Genomic DNA, 18,518 nt, shown 5'->3' with positions numbered 1-18,518 from the left:
CCACTGTACCAGCTGGAACCCAGGACTCACTGCACCAGGAGGAACCCAGGACCCACTGTACCAGGTGGAACCCAGGAACCACTGCACCAGCGTATGGCCTGACGGTCGCTCTGAGAATTTCACGTGACCCTCCAAGCACATGCCTCCCCAGACCATCACTGACCACTGATCACTGACTGTTACAGGCAGCATAACGTACACCAAGGCATCTCCAGACTCTTTCACGCCTGTCAAATGTGCTCAGTGTGAACCTGCTCTCATCTGTGAAGAGAACGAGGTGCCAACCTGCAGACCTGCCAATTCTGGCCAGATCAACTTTACCCTATATTTGTTTTATAGTTCTAGATGCAATTCCGTGTCTATATATTCTACACTACAGCTACAGACTGAAATGAGCAAACTGACTGGAAGGCTTTTCTCTTGTCAATAGTGACGTAGTTGTGCCTCCGTGATCAGTACTGCGTTGATAGCTCGATACTGCCATGTAAACACATTTTGCAACTAATTGAGAAATGATTTCCCATAACACCTAAATGGGTCCCACACTCTCCGTGGTTGACCTGTGCGTGCGCGCGCGCGCGCGTACAGCGTCAAAACCGAGCCCACAGCAGGCCCCGCCCCTTCAGGGATCCGCCCAACCAATGAGATCACTCCTGAGGCGGGACCATGACTATCCGATGTGCTGGCAACAGGTAGCGCTCGGAGCTGGTGGGGTGAAGGGGAGGGGGAGGTTTCCCGATGTGCCCAGTTCATTGAGTAACATCTCCTCATCCCAAGTGAAGGCTGAACCAGGAGCGCTGACTGAGGACGGGGGACCAGCATCTCGGGATCCGGATCATCTCTGCAGGTGCGTTAGAATAAGTCTTCACACAGCTGCTCATTTGCTGTACATTTACTTTTTGTGTGTGTGTGGGATCAGGAGGAGGGGAAGTGATACTGTGTAGCTCACTGGCCCGTTTTGCTGAGCGGGCATTTTGTACCATGTTCGGATGAGCGGAGCTCGGACACCTGTGGCTTTAGTGATTGGATTTGGCAGCCGTCTTTTCTTTGCCCGTGCTCGGCTTTCCCCTCCGACGTTCACGACGGAGCATCGGGGTTTGTTGTTCGCTCTCCGGCGGGCTGCGAAAGCTTTTGGTCGCCGCCGACTATAATTGGATCTGGCTGCGCGTCGCAAAGCGGATATGAGGGGTTATTGTGGCAGGTGAGCGCTGCAAATAGGACGCGGACGAGGCAGGTGCGTCGGTTGTGGTGCCGATCGCTCGAGTAAACAACAACCGGCGGTTTCGACGCGCACCGATACTGACTGACCGGATAGGTGGGTGTGACGCAATTAATCCGGGACAGGTGCTCGGGGGCTTTCTCCAATGGTTTCTCCCTAAATAAAGTGTCTTTGCTTTCCATATTGATTTGAAAGTGACGTTATGTAAACGATCGGTCGAGTAAATAAACTCATACAATGTAGGTCTTTGTGTTGGGTGGATGTGTGAGGCTGGAACATCTCCATGATAAAAACAACAGAGTAAGATAAACATGATAGTCCAACGTTTTTTTATCCTTTCCAGTTTCATTTCTAATAAAGAAAGTCAGGAATAACTTAAAAATGAGTGCTTGGGGGCAAAGTTCACTCAGAGGTGTTAAGGTAAACAATTTGTTTCCACGGTGTTGCTATTTTACACAAGAGAACCTGCTCTCTGCAGCGAAGACAGCAATACTGGAAGATGGCACAGTCTGGCTTTACTGCCCTCAAACAAACGCCTGACATGATCTCAAATAGGGCTTTTAATCATTTACGTTCATTATCTAAATGATTTATTCCAAGCAAATACATATAACCTAACAATATGTGTTGATTTAGGTTTAATTTTGCATTTGTTAAGAGTTCCATGTAATTCACCATCAAGTTAATTATCTGATTATTTTATATGATGTGCATATGATATTAATCTTCCAATTGGCTATACAGTGTCAAAAAAAACAGCTCAGGTTGATCAAATTGTCTTCTGATTATTTTTGCATGAAAGATGCACAATTCTATAAATTGTCTCTAATTGTGTTTTATTGATTAATCAGCTCATCTCATAATATACAGTGATTTTCCACCAAGTCACCCTGCACTAGTATCAAAGTAGATACCTGAGGGTGTGAGAGACACTGTGTGGGAGAGAGAGGGTGAGACCAGACGGGTGGCAGTAGGCAGAGGAGGGTGCAGGAAGATGAGCTGGGTGAGGAGAACGGGAAGAGTGATGGCAGACGGGCCCGTTTGGTGACATTCCTGTCTCTGTTGACACAGCCATTCCTTGTGACAAGAAAGAGCACCGGAGGAGGTGAACCTGTTGTCACCGAGCAGCAACTCTGCTACTGTTGCTGAACAACAACTGGGTCTATTTACCCAAGGAACATGTTTACACCTGGAAGCTTTTCTGTGTGATCAGAAATCTGCAGCGGAAGGGCTGAGCACCTTGACAATTAACCATCATCCCATTTTTTTTTTAAACCTTCAGATTATTGTTTTAATCTCCAGCGTGCTACGAGGTCCACGAACCCGTTTGTTATGTCAGAAGGGGGAATTAATTTGTTCTGCATTGTATTTTTAGTCTCCAATCGGCCGCCTTTTAATGAGTCTCTTCACTTTTTATTTACTGCCTGTGTGGACAGTTTTCCACACACGGAGGCTTTACGGTTGGCGCTGCCCTAGTTCTCAGTTTCCTCTTAATCTGTCCTTATTAATACAAATGCAAACCACGCGCAATGTTGAGTGCAAAGGCAACGTCTGGAATCCTAAGAATGTTTCTAGGAAAGACAAAGGCTGACTTTGACTCGCCATATCTAACCCCCCAATTCCAGCCGAGGTGCTTCGAGTTACACTATAACCAGCAGTCAGAGGGAGTCGGTTACATTTTAATTCCTGTGAGAAACACATCTGTAGGCTGTGGATAAAAAAAAATGGGGTTTGAAGTGTGATGGTGAAGCTCTGTGAAAGGAAAATCAGCTTTAATACAAAGACGGAACAAAAACAACGCCATCAACAGAAGCGTTTCAACACGTTCTGAAAGCAGCGGTGCTCATTAGATCAACTACCTGCTACCAGATGGGAAATGCACGGCAGGTTAGGTGCGTGTGTCTGCACACACCTTATCAGACGTGTGTATTGTGCACACACACACTGGAGCTGGCATGTGTGCCTGCACATCACAAAGTAAACAGTCTATGCCTGAGTGAGTCTGCTCTGAAGTCTGGTGGCTGTGGAGACTCTGGCAAAGGCAGGGAGAGAGAGGGGGGGGTCCATTCCTGACATAGCCCCCAGTGTTAAATGCTCCACAGAGTCTGGACAATAGGAGGAGTATTCCCCTTCTCATGGTGTTCATCACAAAGCTCATTTTCAGAGCACATAAGGTGGACAAGATATGCCCAGGTTATACCGCTAACATCGCCGCTGGCTGACTTGGTGAAAATGAGCCAGTTAACCAACCAAAAGTTCCAGCTTCTCCTCCTTTTTTTTCTTTTTTTCATGCATAATATAACTTTTTTGAATATTTGGGTGAGATCTGGATCAGATTTTGAAGCACTTCCATAAAGTTGGATCATAATCGAAGCAACAGAGACCTAGATAACCTAATTTGTAATATATTTAAAATGGCTACATTCCCCATCATGCAACACATGAGTCGCACTGCTCGCAACGAGTAAACACAACCTTTTTGGTGTCAAATCATTGGGATGCTGCTTGAACACAGTATTCAAGTCAGTTAAACGCGGGTGATCGTTTCCTACCGTGGCCAACCACGTACACACCTGTCAGTCACAACAGTCAGTCACGTTGTTGGAGTAGTTTTCACACTATCAAAGCCAAAAAGACATTTCTCTCTCACTCTCTCTCTGCTTTCCAGCTGCTTGAATCACAAATACCCAAATCTCCTTCGTTCATAATGATTGGATGAAAACATTGACACACTCAGCATGCCTACGTAAATTAGAGGCAACGCACAGTATTGATTACTTCTGTGTGTGTGTGTGTGTGTGTGTCTCTCTCTCTCACACACACACACACACACACACACACACACACACACACTCCTGCTCTTAGTTTTCAGGTTTCGCCTGTACAAAGAGGCTCTTAGTGCCCCGGTGGCATATTTGTCATGAGATGAATACAGTTCACTCCCGTTGAGAAAGAATTAAACATGAAGAGCAGCGAGACAAGATGTCACCTTCATCCAGGTGTGCCAGCAATCCCATATGATTGCCGAGTCAGTGACACACGCAGGTTAAAAATGAGGTGCCTGAGTTTCGGAGTAATTACTTTTCGTAAAGCAGCATGTTGCATATTTTAGCCGTGCAACAGCGGAAACAAATAGTCTGTGAATGAATACATCACTTGCAGATCTGTATTTTGGAATAGAGGGGGAAAGGGGAGACGTTCATGTTCTCTCTTTCCTAACCACTCATCCACCTGATTTGTATGTTTGCTGTCCTCCCCTCGCCGTCTCCCCAGGCTGCTTGAACACAAACCAGGAAGTCAGCATGAACACCACTGACAGGAAGCCCCTAGTGGATTATGGCGTTCAGATCCGCTTCATCAAGGATCTCCACGACACGGGCGGAGGTTATCCTGAGAAATCTAAAGGGCACATCGCCGCAACCCCTCCCTCCAACAAGTACGGGGTGGCGGTGCGCGTTCAGGGCATCTCCGGACAGCCCTACGTGGTCCTGAAAGACGGCGAGAAAGGGGACTCTTACGGCGTTCAGCTCAACACTCCCACCACAAGCTCGGGGCCGCCTTCGCCGTGCGGCAGCCTCCCCAAAACCAATGGAGAAGCAGCAGAAATAACGAACCCCTACAGCCCCGCTGTAAACAAAGCACGCTCCCCTGTTTCTCCAGCAGAGGATGAGGTTGGGGAGATTTTTGGAAGCCCTCATAAAAGACCTCCAGGAGATGGTCAAGCAGGAACACAAGGGGAGGAGGAAGGGAGAGCCGGCAGAAAAGCTGAACCCCGACTCAAAGCAACAGCCAGCGAAGCAGAGGCAAACATGGATCAGACTAGTGAGGAGGAGTATAATGAAGCGGGGCTGAAACCTGTCAAATTAAACGGCGTGGGACCCAGAGGGGTCAAGAAACCGTGCTTCGGCTCTTTGGGGAGACAGACTGGGAGAAAACCGAGCATAGAACCCCCTTTAGAGTCACCCCCAGCACCTCCGGCATCAACTAACGAGGAGCCCATCCCCGCAATCGACACCAACTCCCTCGCTCCCATCAACAAGCTCATCAGCAAGTTCAACAGTGGGACGCCAGGCGGCGGCCCGCAGACGAGGGGCCGCTCCGGAGCGAGGCAGCGGCTCAGGTTTGACGAGCGCCAGAGGTCGAGAAGTCTTGATGCGAGGAAAGAGGTCCGCTCTGAGGTTCCCTCGCCTACCTCCCCGACTCTGAATCCCTACGCTGGTCCTCTGTCTAGCTCCTCCAAGTTGTTGGCATCCTCTGCCCCACAGAGCGGCAGCCTGGGAATCAGCCCTGCATCTGTTTCCAGGGTGACGGCACTCGAGGCCCCCAGGCCCAGCTTCAAGTCTCCGGGGAAGTTTGTTGCGAAGGACACCTATCCAGCTGTGGCCAAGAAGCCAGTGAGTACCAGCGATCGTGAGGTATTCAATTGTCTCTTTTGTTTTTGTGTTTTCTTACTCTGCCAACTTTATTTGAAGGAGATAACTCCGAGGAGTCAAAGCAAAGTCAACAGGGACGGCGGTCAAACGAAGCAAGCTGTAAACAACATCCCTAAAGATGGGTAAATAAACAACAAGCGTGATGTCCTGAATGTCCAGAGGCAATGTTCCTGTAAATGAATACATGTGCGTTTCCAATCAAACTCTTTGTTTCCTGATCAGCACCAGTGAGGGTGAAGGTTCCCTCAAAAGAAAGGCCAACCTCGTCGTTGAGACAACTGGCACTTTTAAGGTAAGGTTCTTTTAGATGCATATACACACATTACTTAATGTTAAGGTCTACGTAGCTTTCAAACGTATCTCACCATCCTGGCAAATACAACCAGCTCTGCTCTTCCACAATTAAAGGTGTAAAAAGTGAGAATTTCATGTCTTTTTAAAAAAAAAAATCAGAACTCTCAATACCTGGAGAAATACACACAACCCATAATGAGGAACTGTGCCTTTAAACGAGCCGTCAGTATTTGGTTGAAAGCACCAACTAAAGCTGGACCTTTGAGTTGAGATTATTTTGTCACACATTAATAACCCTTGTATTTAAAGATCTGCCAAATATTTTGGGATTAATATCAAGTTCCAGTCATGTACTCAGATTGTACCTTTTAAAGAAATAGTTCAACATTTTAGGGGAATACATTTTTCCATGTTTTTTTGTTTTTGCAGAGAATTAGATTAGAAACATATTGATACAGCTGTCATTGAGCTACAACCTGCAGCCTGTTAGCTTAGCATAGCATAATGCCTGGAAGTAGGGCGCTGTTTTAGAGTGTAAGACTGTTTTAGAGTGTAAACAGCCTTTATTGTAAGCTAAGCTAACCAGCTGCTTGCTTCATATATATATTACAAACATTGTAGTGGCATTGATGTTAAAGTTCTAGTAGCAATAGTTGCTTTAAAAGTACTAGTTGTATAATTCATTAGTTTCTGTCTGCAGCATTGTATATATAAAACTATGACATACAATTTCTAAAACAATTTCACACAACCCAATTAGCTTCTGTGGCGTGTATGTGTGCGCGGTGGTCGAAGGAAAGTAGCGGCGTCAGCTCGTGTAATGGAGCTAACAGATGGTTGGCAGCCTGTCCTCGTTTCTGAGGATATGAAGTTTCTATTTCATTCACTTTGTCTCCGAGGATCCTCTTTTGGCTGGCCAGGAAAATGTGAAAATGAAGGAGCACGCTGAGCGTTACTCCTCTGTGCCCCTGCGACACCTTATTAAAAAAGATTGTGCCGTGGTTTTTATCGGCACAAGCACACTACTTACTTTAAATTTGCATCACATTGCATAAATCTACATGCCGAAGCGATTTCCTTTTGTGTCCTTAGCGCCTCATATTACATGCGCTTGATTATGTATGACCCCTTGTTATGTACTTCTCAGTGCGGTTGTGACCATGACTGCCTCTGAATTGTTTGCCCCGTCTTGTCTCTTGGCAACGATGCACCTGCAGGGGAAGGCTGCAGTGAAGTGTGTGTGTGTGTGTGTGTGCAGTCATTGAGAGCCATCAATAATTGAGCTGGACTGGAACCCTGCACCAGCTGGGGGTCGGCGTGCCGAATGGGACGGATCCTTTTTGCCGAGGTCTTGTCGTACACAAACTCAGTGTTCTTTGTGGCATAACCACGCCGCCCCCTTCATGGAGGATTTCTCTTCCAGCAGTCATCTCGGGCTCTTCAGAAGCGATAACAGCTTCTGAAACATCCACAGCCAGCATCAAACTGCAGGGGGGAAGGGGTTTTACACTGTTTTTTTCCGCCCGAGGCTATTGTTTTATTCCTCCAGCGCTGCCTCGATACCAAAACATCGCTTTTGTCTGTTTAAAGCCCAAACATGAGATCAGTATCAGACGTGTGTGTGTGTTGTGCTCATCCAAAGAGTGTTTTGAAGCGTTTGTGATACAAACGGGCAGCGTTGAAGGGTAATGGGAGGCAGGGTTCACATTCCCTCCGCACCACTAATGTGCCTGCGGTGTGTTTGGACTGGTCTAATGCAGCGTTGCCAGTTAATGTGTGTCAGAGAGATGGGGTGACACCCTGTTTGTTCCCGCGGCTAAGTGAGGATCGGATGCTGGTGTTTGAACAGATTGGGCATTCCTGTGTCTGTAATTATTAATGTATTACCCATTCATGTATCTCATAAACAATCTTTCAATTTATCGCTCCCAGGTGAATATTCAGTAAGAAACATCAGGTATTCATTTAGAAAATATCGTCCCAGGTTGCATTTCGGCAATAAGCATCCAATTCTCTGAGCTTTAATTATACAAGATTATTACAAGATGAGTAGAAGCCCACTTTTATCCAGTAATTCATGAGAAAAAAACAGGAAAAGAAGAAAGAATACCTTATTTTGCATATTGTTATGACCCCTAAGACTTATCTAGCGACCCCTTGGGTGCGACTTGACCCCCATCTTGGGAATCACCAATTGAATCCCCTTTGCTTTATGCAATCACACCATCCTCAACTGTTTCTGCTCAGACTGCAGGGCAGGAGAGGAGAGTCTCTTTTATTGTAGATGATTAATAAACATAAGACTGCAACTGATGTAATTCAATCAAAGCACTCTTTATACATATTCTCGGTTATGTTCCATTAATTGAAATTGAAGTGTCCCAGAATGGGATTATCTACAAACGGTCCTGCAGGGAACGAGAGGAAAATGAAACAAATCTGTACAAATTACATCTTTATGATCCGTCGCCGATAAGTAAGGAATGTGAGGTCCCCCGACGAGCAAAAACCGCCGTGATCCTCCCTTTGTCTCTCTTCTTCTTCTGCTGCTGCGTGTGAATCCCTGTAATGAGTGTGTAGGAGGATAAGAGAGGTTTCATGGATCCGGCTGCGCTTACACCTCCTTTTCAGCGAGAGGGGAGCCTTGACGAACGGCGGAGCGGTGTGGGCGCCGCCGCTCTGGCTCTGCTCCCCTGCAGCCTGTCACAAAGAGTTGTGAATGTGAGGAGGCTGACTTTTCTGCTTGACGATGTCTGAGCACGCTGGCAGGGCCTCTTCTCCTCTTTTTTTCTCCCTGCTGTTAGAAACTAGGGCAAGGCAGGGTTTCTCCTTCAAAGTTTCAGATAATACAGAGGGCACAATGTATTCGCAAGGTTGACACTGACACTTCCAGTCCTCTTCTACGTGTGTGTGCGCTTTCTTTTTGTCCCCCTTCTCACTCTTTCTCTTTGTCCGCGTGTGTGTGTGTGTGTGTGTGTGTGTGTGTGTGTGTGTGTGTGTGTGTGTGTGTGTGTGTGTGTGTGTGTGTGTGTGTGTGTGTGTGTGTGTGTGTGTGTGTGTGTGTGTGTGTGTGTGTGTGTGTGTGTGTGTGTGTGTGTGTGTGTGTGTGTGTGTACAAAAGGGAGGCTCTGATGGGAGCTTCAAAAATGGAAACCTTGAGGAGCTTCAGGAGCAACTCAATCGCTGCAAGAGAGAACTGCAGCAAGTCCATGATGAGTAAGTGTGTGTGTGTGTGTTAGTGTGTGTGTGTGTGTGTGTGTGTGTGTGTGTGCACTTAACAGGCAACAATAAGTTTCCAGTTATTGCTCCTGTGGCTATTTTGTCACAGGATCACTTCACTGTTGCCTGATTGATGGGCAAGCTAATGTGCAATATTGATGTGTGTGTGTGTGTGTGTGTGTGTGTGTGTGTGTGTGTGTGTGTGTGTGTGTGTGTGTGTGTGTGTGTGTGTGTGTGTGTGTGTGTGTGTGTGTGTGTGTGTGTGTGTGTGTGTGTGTGTGTGTGTGGTGTGTGTGTGTGTGTGTGTGTGTGTGTAGGCTGGCCGAGGAGCGTATGTCCAGAGAGGTGGCGGAGTCTCGTCTGCGCCTACAGGAAGATCAGCTGGCGGAGCTGCAGGAGGAGCTGAGGAGGGTTTCGGAGAACTCGCCTCACTCGGACTCACTGCTGATGGTACCTTCACTTTCTCACAGAGTAAAACGCGTCTGCACTTCCAACCTCTCTCGTCTACCTGACTATCTCTGTCCTTCCTCCCGCAGGACGTGGCGACTCTGCAGGCCGACCTGGCCGAGGCCAACATGTTTCGCCACCGCCAGGACGAGATCCTACACCAGCGGGAGCGGGAGCTGACGGCCCTGAAGGGGGCGCTGAAGGAGGAGGTGGAGTGCCACGACAAAGAGATGGAGGCTCTGAGGGAGCAGTACAGCCAGGACATGGAGAACCTGAGAACAACCATGGAGCAGGTCACACAGGTCAGATACACTAGAGACATATGGTTGTGCAACTGAAACCCCCCAAAAAAGAACTGTCTCGACCAATATTGGACTAATGGTTCCCTGTTTGACCAAAAATAGATTCTCATCTCAATGGGAGTAACTGGTTCAATAAAATACAATGGGATAAATAAAGTGGTGGGTTTAGTAACTCTGAAGTCCCTGAACCAACACCAGCGATTCAATAAACTGAACAAAAGAGCAAGCCAGACACTAATAAATCCTACTTTAAAAGAACGGGTCAGCTGCAGCTCCTTTTTATGTGTTTCTTTAAGACAATTTCAGCAACTTTCTTGCCCTCCTGAAGTCTTCTGGTGCTTCGGGTCATAAACTAACCGAGGAGACAAAACATCCTGCGCTCTGCCGACTACTTGACCTCACTTTATAAATGGAGAAAGCGAATGCGAGTGATTGACAGCGTGCTGGAGCATGTATTTCATTACAGTTTTGTTCTAAAAAAAAAAAAACCCTTTTGTGTTTTTGATATTTGTGTTCTACTTTTGAGTGAACGTGAAGTCTCTCATCCTCATTATGTTGTCAAAGTAAGAGCTGGCAGATTACAGAGATCTTTGATGGATGCAGCAAAACCAGTCATTAGATTGATTATATATTTTAATTATATAGTTTGTTTCGTCATTGTCTACTTATAGATAGAAACATTCAGAACATTTTTTCTATTTGTACAGATGTAGAGGGAGTCAAGTTTTACCTGTCAAGGCAGTTTGTGTTTTATAATGATATTGTGCTTTGATGATGCGAATGCACTGTTTTACACACACACAGTCAATTATGTTGTCTGCTGTCAGTGTTCAAACCGTGAGTTGAGCTATCACAAGGTCATCGTGCAAAGTTAGAAGATGGGGAAAATGTTTCTACTTTTGTGTAAAACTTTTCCAGTTGACTTTCTTTTGTAGAGTTTCTGACTATTTTTGGAGTACTGTAGGATGTGGTCTAGAGGAAATTTGAGGCATATATGTACGTACAGGAATAGATCATTAGGCAGCTTTTTGGGGGAAACGGTAACAGCAGTGTCAGGAAAATGCAGCTCGAGAGCAGGAAACAAGCAGACCGGTTGGCAGCTGCTGTTTTTGATGTGATTTATTTGGCACGAGCAGGATTAAAGCAGTCGGAGCGCTGGTTGTGTTGTCTGATATTTGATGGTGTAATTTCTTACATGGAAGTATTTTAAGACATGCCGATGAAGGCATGTGCCTGGGAATTTTAGAGCTAAAAGATGTGAGAGATTCGTGATAATGAGAACTGTAACGAGGAATAAAAAAATGGCCGTGCCTCCGATGACTGGTGATTCCATCTTTGCTGCGTTTTGTGCGTTCCAGTCCCAGGAGCAGATAGAGGAGGAGAGGGAGAGGGTGAACGCCTCCGTGATGACGCTGCAGGACGAGCTGGAGAGCTGCAGGGATTGGGGAGAGGAGTGGAAGACGCAGCTGGACGCCACCACACAGGAGCTGCACAGCACCAGAGAGGAGTCAGTGCAAGCTTTTCTAAATCCTCCACATCAATTGTGAACTTGTGAATACACAGTATCTCACTTCAAAGGTTAAAACAAAAGAAAAAAAGCCCATTGCATATGCTTGACAGTCAAAGACCATGAATATATGGATAAATCAATGTTCATTTTAGAGGATCTTAGACTAGCAGCAAGGCTACTGAAGGCTTTTATTCCCAGCTTCTCTTTCGTCAAGCATCAAACACGCTGCCATATTCTATACTTTTACCAGCAGTTCAAAGAATTTAAAGGGCCCGCTGGAAATATGAGTTCAGTAAAAAAATCTATGTGAATATACTGAAGATACTTCTCTTGAGTTCTGTTTTAACACATGCACTCTTTCACTTGACTCTTCATTCGGCAGGAGCGGGACGCCCATCGCCGGCAGTCGAATGTGAGGGAGAAAATCAATCTCACTGTTTTTTTTTTGGTTGGAGTAGTTTTGGCCTAGTTTCAAATCAGCAAGTCTGAACTTGAGATATAAATATATATATATTCCCTGAAATTCACTGGAATATAAACAAAATCCACCCTGGATCATTTAGTGTGGATTTTGAAAAAATCTGATGGTTTTGATCATTAGATCTGTGGAACTTTTACTAACATGAATCAAGTGACTTTTAAACCCAATCAATCAAACGAATCAACATTCAGAAATCTACATCATTGATTGTTTCTTAATGAAGTTATAGTGATCTAATGATGATATAATACTTGCTTTATTCCTCTTTCAATCATATAATCCTAACACATCTCTTTGATTGAATTGCTAATAAACAATAATTGATTTTAATTATTAAGAATAAGCAATGCTTTTCACTTTAAATCTCACAATGAAAGTCCTTCTCAGATCCTGGCTGTGGTGATGTTGTTCTGCTTTAGTGCGGTAGTTTTACCCCCCTTGTGCTTTGTTCGTCAGTAGCCATCTGACAACTGCTATCTTTGGCGTGTGCACATGGCCTGCAGTGTGTGTGTGTGCGTGCGTGTGTTTTTTAACATGATGTTTTATTGAATTTTCAAGAACAGAACTGAATGCAAAACACACAAAGATGGATACGAGCTGATGACAAAAAAAAACTGAAAAAGGAGAGGAAAACATTGCATGGGAAGACATTCTCCGGCGAACTCAGACCTCGGAAACATTCCACAGATCAGGGAGAACACGATGCAGAGTAGTAAAATATCCAGGAGAGAGCGTTAGACGTGAGCCGGGGCACTGAAAGGATGCCAGGCCACGGTGCGATGCCCCCGCATACTATGTCTGCTGTGCAATCTGGGAGTTCGTTAAGAAAAAGACGCCCACGGCTCATCAAAAAAAACCCTCTCATTCCCCTTCAACACTGAGCTCCAGCGCTCCATCGGCTAAAACTTTAAAGATTTCCCCGTGCCAGTGGTTAACAGTAGGAGGTCTGGACTTAATCCACTCAAATGAAACGCATCCTCTTCCTAATCGGAGAGGAGCTTATTGAAAAGATTTGGCTGGACGCATGAAGAGAAACCCCTGAAAGATTCAGCAGAAACAAGGATTAATTTGTGTTCCCTTTATCAAAAATAGAGTTAAGTTGCTGTGAGACTTCTTCACTGTGTGCTCTCTAACGTCTCCTTTCTTTTCCGCAGGCTGCTGAAATCCCGCTCGCAGAAGGATGAGTTTGAGGGCGAGCTGAGAGATCTAAAGGACTCGCTGCTCACCGCGAAGCAGCAAACGCCCTCGTCTGGCGAGAACCTTTCTTTAGCGGAGGTAATTCACATGTCAGTCACAAGGCAGATTATGCTCACCGTGTGGGTGAAATGCAGGGGCTCATCTCCTCCGTTTTACGGTGCGATTAGTTTATCTTTAGTCGGGTTTTTCCTGCAGCTGAAGCTTCCACTCCATTCATTTCTCCTGCACACACTCGCATGCTCACATACTCATATCAACACATTGTTATGCACCCTGGCACCCACGCATCATATTGATTCATCTGTGATTGCTTATCCCAAGGAGCTTCGGCGTTGCCATGATGATCTGAGGCGGGCTCGCGCCGATCTGGACAAACAAAAGGGGGCGTTGGATGAGAAGAGGAAGGCACTCCAAGCCCTGAAGAAAGAAAGCGGGGAGAAAGAAGCCGAGCTCCTGTCTGAGGTCGGCAGGTTGAAGGAGCAGGCGTGCAAAGACAAGGCCGAGCTGGAGAAGGCGCACGAGAAGGCAAACGAGGTGAAGCATTTATAGGAACAGGGGAGTATATCTCTCCTATGGACAAATGTCATGGAAACAGCATGTCAATTTTGCACCTTTCTCTCTGCCACCTCTCAGATATCCGCCGGGTCTTCAGGAAGGACTGAGGTGGACCACAGTGCCCATCTGGAGCTCCAGGAAGCAAACGCTCGCCTCAGAGAGAGGCTTTCCCGCATGGTACTGCACCAACACTGTGCACATGCATGCAAAATCACCTAAACCGACATACTGTACAAAAGAACAAAAGAAACCTCCCACACACTCTATTTTCAAAACCGAGAGACGTGAAGTCAATTAAATCCAAAGGAAAATACTCCAACATGTAAGCTGGGAAAATAATCCCTCCCGGGTAAATTTACACCAGATGCACATTGTGGGCCGTGAGCGTTGGAACGGCAGCGTATTCTGGCGCTTTTTAAGTGCTATAATCGTGTTACCTTTGATGTGAAATGATCACGTGAAGAGCATAGTCATGCACAAATCAGGATACGGATTAAGAGTCTGTACTGTAACACTTCACCCAGCCCTTTATTAGTTGGCACTCTATAACGGCACAATAACCCACATTAAGTGCCTTTAACATGCAGCGTGATAGTGACGTGCTACGATCGGTGGATCTATTTTCTCACTCTCCAGACGAGGCTCCACTCCAGCGTGCCTCGGAGCCCGGAGGCCGAGGAGGCGGTGGAAGCTCTGGAGGATGAGAACCGCTCCCTGAAGACTCAGCTGGAGGAGGCCAAGAGAGGAGCCGGCCGCCTGAGCAAGGAGAGGGACGAGCTGACCCGGCGGCTGGAGGAGCGGGACCTGGAGAGGGAGGCGCTGAGGAGGGGCAAGACTGACCTGGAGGAGCAGAAGAGGCTGCTTGACCGAGCCCTGGAGAAGATTAACAAAGAGGTGAGGAGGACGTCTTGGTTTGTTTAGCTGATGTGCAGAGATGTTGGTCACTCACTGTGGTTTCTCTGTCAGATGGAGGCGATGTTGGGAGATTCCCGTCAGTCGGTGGCCGCCCTGCAGACGCAGCTCGATGACTACAGGGAGCGCTCGAGGAAGGACCTGCTGGAAGCCCAGCGCAACTGCAAAGACAGGCTGGCGGAGCTGCAGAGGGCTCAGAGCAACCTCAAGGTCCAGCAGGAGGAGGTGAGACCCAGAGCCTTTGAAATGTTACAAAAGAATGTTTTTGTTGTTGTTTTCATTTCTATTTTCCTGAGCACTTCTCATCCAGTTTTGATGTAAAAGTTAAAGATTTTCCTTTTATTGAGAAGAACAAAAAAATTGGAGATAAAACTTTCCATCTAAGTCATAGAAATTGTGAAGACTTCGTCTCGGAGTATGTCCATTTTTTGTGTTTCAGACAGTATGGAACCTATATGTCAATGTTGGGTGGACGTTGAGGACGTTAGCTGCATGAGAACATGCATCATGGCGCCCTCCATCTTGTTTCCAGGTTTCACGTCTGAAGAAGGAGCTGCTGGCGTGCAGCGAGGAGAGAGACGGCGCCCAGCTGGAGAGAGACCTCCTCAACAACCGCCTCAAACACTTGGACAGCGAACTAGAATCGGAGAAGAGCACCCAAACCGACCGCAGCAGGGAAATCCGGGGCCTGGAGGTGAGGGCTTTTTTCAGGTCGAAGGTCAACAACTGGTGAATCTTAAGTTAGGGCGGCTGTAAATAAGGGACACGGTGTCAGCTTGAGGTGCGTGTAATCGTCTGTGTTCGCAGGATAAAATTAAAACTTTGGAGATCGAGCTGGAGGAGGAGAGGAGCAGCGTGGAGCTGCAGAACGACCGCATCACGCGCAGCCGAGATCAGGTGCCGCATAGAAATATTTGAATGCACATGCAAATCAGCAGCAGGCATTTCTATGGAGTCTTGTAAACGCTGTGCTCACACCGCCTCTTCCTCCTCGTCTCCTGCCAGGTGGACCAGCTTCGCTCGGAGCTGATGCAGGAGCGCTCGGCGAGACACGACCTTGAAATGGACAAGAGTGCTCTCGAGAGACAGGTACCGTTTCATCCATTCAGCCCCAGAACGTTTCCGCACAGCACCTTTTGTCATAAATCAGTAGTTCACTCAGCTCACTGCCCCTCCCCCCCCCCCAGTTGAAGGAGATGAAGTCCCGCGTGGCGGACATGGAGGGACAGACTCGGCCCTCGCCTGGACTCAGCCTGCTGGAAAACAAAATCCAAGAGTTGGAGGAGAGACTGCGCAGTGAAGAACGGTACAGCTGAACACACGGAGGAAACTATCCAAAAGCTAAATTTGGAATCTGTTCTAATCAGCCAGGGGAATGAACAATCTATTTTAAAAAAAACCTGGAAAGAGACAGGGAAAGACGTTTCCATAACAGGAGAAGTAGTGGCGTAGCTTTGCAGTAAACTGTGTGGGTTCTGGGTTTGTGCGTACAGAGAGAAGGCCAGCATCCAGGCCTCTCAGAGACGGATGGAGAGGAAACTGAAAGAGCTCAACGCCACGTTGGACCAGGAGAGAAGCCAGCATGTCGAGCAGAGAGATCAGGTAAATATCAATATTTGCATGCAAATTATCTTTCCAGTTTGTTTAATTGTTTGCTGGTTAAACACCAAACACTGACACTCTAACAGGATATAACCAATTAAAGGTATTACAGTCGTTTTTGTTGGATTAGATGATTGATACCACCGTGTCTGTTTATTATAACGTTGCATTTATCCTGAGCCACGGAGGAGCAAGATGTCATCTGAAGTGTCAAATACTTTCCGTTGGTTGTGTCAAGTGTCCTCATCCTGTGTTTGTACTACATTAGCAGGTATAATTATAAGCATGATCAAATAGACCCGCCGTTTAATCATCGATGCAATTCAAACAGTGCTAAATTGCTTCTTTTACTACAGACTAATCTCATCTGTGCTCCTCCTGACCCACACCCGACCTCCCTCGGTCCCCAGAATGCTCCCTGACCTCCCTTCCCCTCTCACTTTCCTGCTGCCTCAGCCTTTTTTCACGTAGCCCTCGCCTTTTTAGTTCCCGTCACCTGTGACCTCCTCCGTTCCCCTCTAACCCCCCTCGCCTCTCCCTCTCCGTCCCCAGCTGTCTCTGCGCGTGAAGGCCTTGAAGCGGCAGGTGGACGAGAGCGAGGGAGAGGTGGAGCGCTTGGAGGGAGTCCGCCGGAAGGTTCTCAGGGACTTGGAGGAGCAGCAGGAGCTCCAGGAGGCGTTGCACGCCAAAGTCACCGCCCTGGAGACCGAACTCAAGTAGGACTTCATGGAAACAATGTTGATTTAAGCCACGTAACATGAGTGCAACACAGAGCGTCCTCTTTTAACACTAGGTGGCACTCTATAGTAAGTAGCTGGACACACGCCTGTGTTCACTGAGCTGCAGCGCATGAGAGTAGAACAGCTGAGTCAACGCTTCTGTTGTTTGTTTCCCCTCAGGCGGAAGTCCCAGCACACACATCGTGCAGCTCTGGGCTCCTCCACTCTGAGCTCCGAGGACGAGGACGGTTTCTACGACACCAACGTCACCTCCGTCCTGAACGAGAGCCACCTCCAGACCTCCAATTGCTAAAGGAGGATGATTCAAATAGAGCTATAAGAGTGCACACAGATTGTTTTTATCAGAAAGAGAGACACTCAGGGCATCAAGGACTCGGTTGCCATGCACTACAAACTTGCCTTGCGTTTTTGTTCTCCGGTGTTATTTTTAGTCGAGCGGTCCGACGGAGGTTGTCAGGATAATTAGCTGGCATTCTTTTTCAGCTGTGATCACGTTTTGCTTCGTTTGATCCGTCTGTGAGATCTCCGTTTCTCTGTTTCTCTGAGGAGATGAATTACAGTCACACTTCCAAATACCAGGTTTTATTCCACGTACTTCAACTTGAAAAGGCTCAGAAAAAGGCTCTTTGCTGCGCGTGTATGTGTGTTGTGTTGTACATTACTGTGGCACGGTTTATGTTCAGACGTCATACAGTAGTAAACCAAACAGAATGACTTCATATTACACACTATTTCTTATTGTCTTGTTTGCTTGCGCATGATACATCTGTCAGTGTTGTAGCAGCTGCGCGTGTTTCTTCTTGGGTTTTTTTACCTTTTGAATGTGACGACGGGCCATTTAAACTGAGCCTATGTTTTTACACTGTATTAGCTGCATACCTGTTACTGGAGACAATCAAATATACGTACAGTAGCACTGTGCATCCTCCCTCCCTAGAGACTTTTCTACTTCAACCACCATAATGTGATTTAGTGTTTTCCTCAGCTTGCTTCATGTGCATGTTTCCACTCAAATGCCTTAAAAAGTGTCTTTACTTTCATCACGTCGCCCCCTGCATGTGTTCTGTTCATAACGCTTCAAATACTCTTTCCTCTGCTCGCCTTCGCTTGCGTCTCCTGTACATTCCTGAGAATCATTAGTCTTGGAAGCGTCCCACATTTCTCTTTGTTGCATCTGGCTGTTAATGTGGATTGTATTCTGATGACATTTTGATGTCATTACATTTTTAATGAGATGTCACTTGTCAATTAGTATTGGGGCGATTACAAGCAAGGATGCCTGAAATGAAGAATATGTTTATTAAGCTGACAGATATTTTAAGTAAATTTGGACTGTGTGTACATTAAAAATAAGTTTTATTGTATTATTTTCCCATCATTTCATCCATTCATCGTATGCAATGTTTGATTTTTTTTTAGCAGATCCCCTCCGAGTGAGCTTTCATTGTAAATGAAAGGATACAAAATCTAATAATATATTATTATCTAATAATATATATATATATATATATATATATATATATATATATATCGCATACTATTTAAAATGGTTCCATGTAAATGTGACATTTTACTGAGTGAGAGATTTTTTCCGTGCTCCAGTAAAA

General features: G+C 46.3%; 1 protein-coding gene across 4 annotated transcripts; it reads left to right on the top strand.

Moving 5' to 3' along the window:
* Nucleotides 1–713: 713 nt before the first annotated feature.
* On the top strand, nucleotides 714–18,269 carry cgnb (cingulin b). 4 transcript variants are annotated; one of them, XM_084032864.1, is made up of 22 exons: nucleotides 714–847; nucleotides 4,493–5,492; nucleotides 5,523–5,613; nucleotides 5,692–5,774; nucleotides 5,875–5,944; nucleotides 9,068–9,162; nucleotides 9,483–9,615; nucleotides 9,702–9,914; nucleotides 11,273–11,421; nucleotides 11,807–11,836; nucleotides 13,060–13,180; nucleotides 13,424–13,636; nucleotides 13,736–13,834; nucleotides 14,294–14,551; nucleotides 14,624–14,794; nucleotides 15,102–15,263; nucleotides 15,377–15,466; nucleotides 15,575–15,658; nucleotides 15,757–15,875; nucleotides 16,063–16,171; nucleotides 16,724–16,887; nucleotides 17,071–18,269. In XM_084032864.1, the coding sequence occupies exons 2-22, from the start codon at nucleotides 4,522–4,524 to the stop codon at nucleotides 17,201–17,203; spliced, it is 3,558 nt and encodes a 1,185-aa protein (XP_083888990.1). In that variant the 5' UTR covers nucleotides 714–847; nucleotides 4,493–4,521; the 3' UTR covers nucleotides 17,204–18,269. The 4 variants fall into 4 exon arrangements, with proteins under 4 accessions (XP_083888990.1, XP_083888989.1, XP_083888991.1 ...); XM_084032863.1 differs by having other exon boundaries at nucleotides 4,493–5,613; XM_084032865.1 differs by lacking the exon at nucleotides 11,807–11,836 and having other exon boundaries at nucleotides 4,493–5,613.
* The last annotated feature ends 249 nt before the right edge of the window (nucleotides 18,270–18,518 follow it).

Source organism: Eutrigla gurnardus (genome assembly GCF_963514095.1).
Source record: "Eutrigla gurnardus genome assembly, chromosome: 17".
NCBI lineage: Eukaryota > Metazoa > Chordata > Actinopteri > Perciformes > Triglidae > Eutrigla > Eutrigla gurnardus.
Note: the sequence above shows the minus strand (reverse complement) of the source record. Positions and strands in the feature narration are given on the sequence as shown.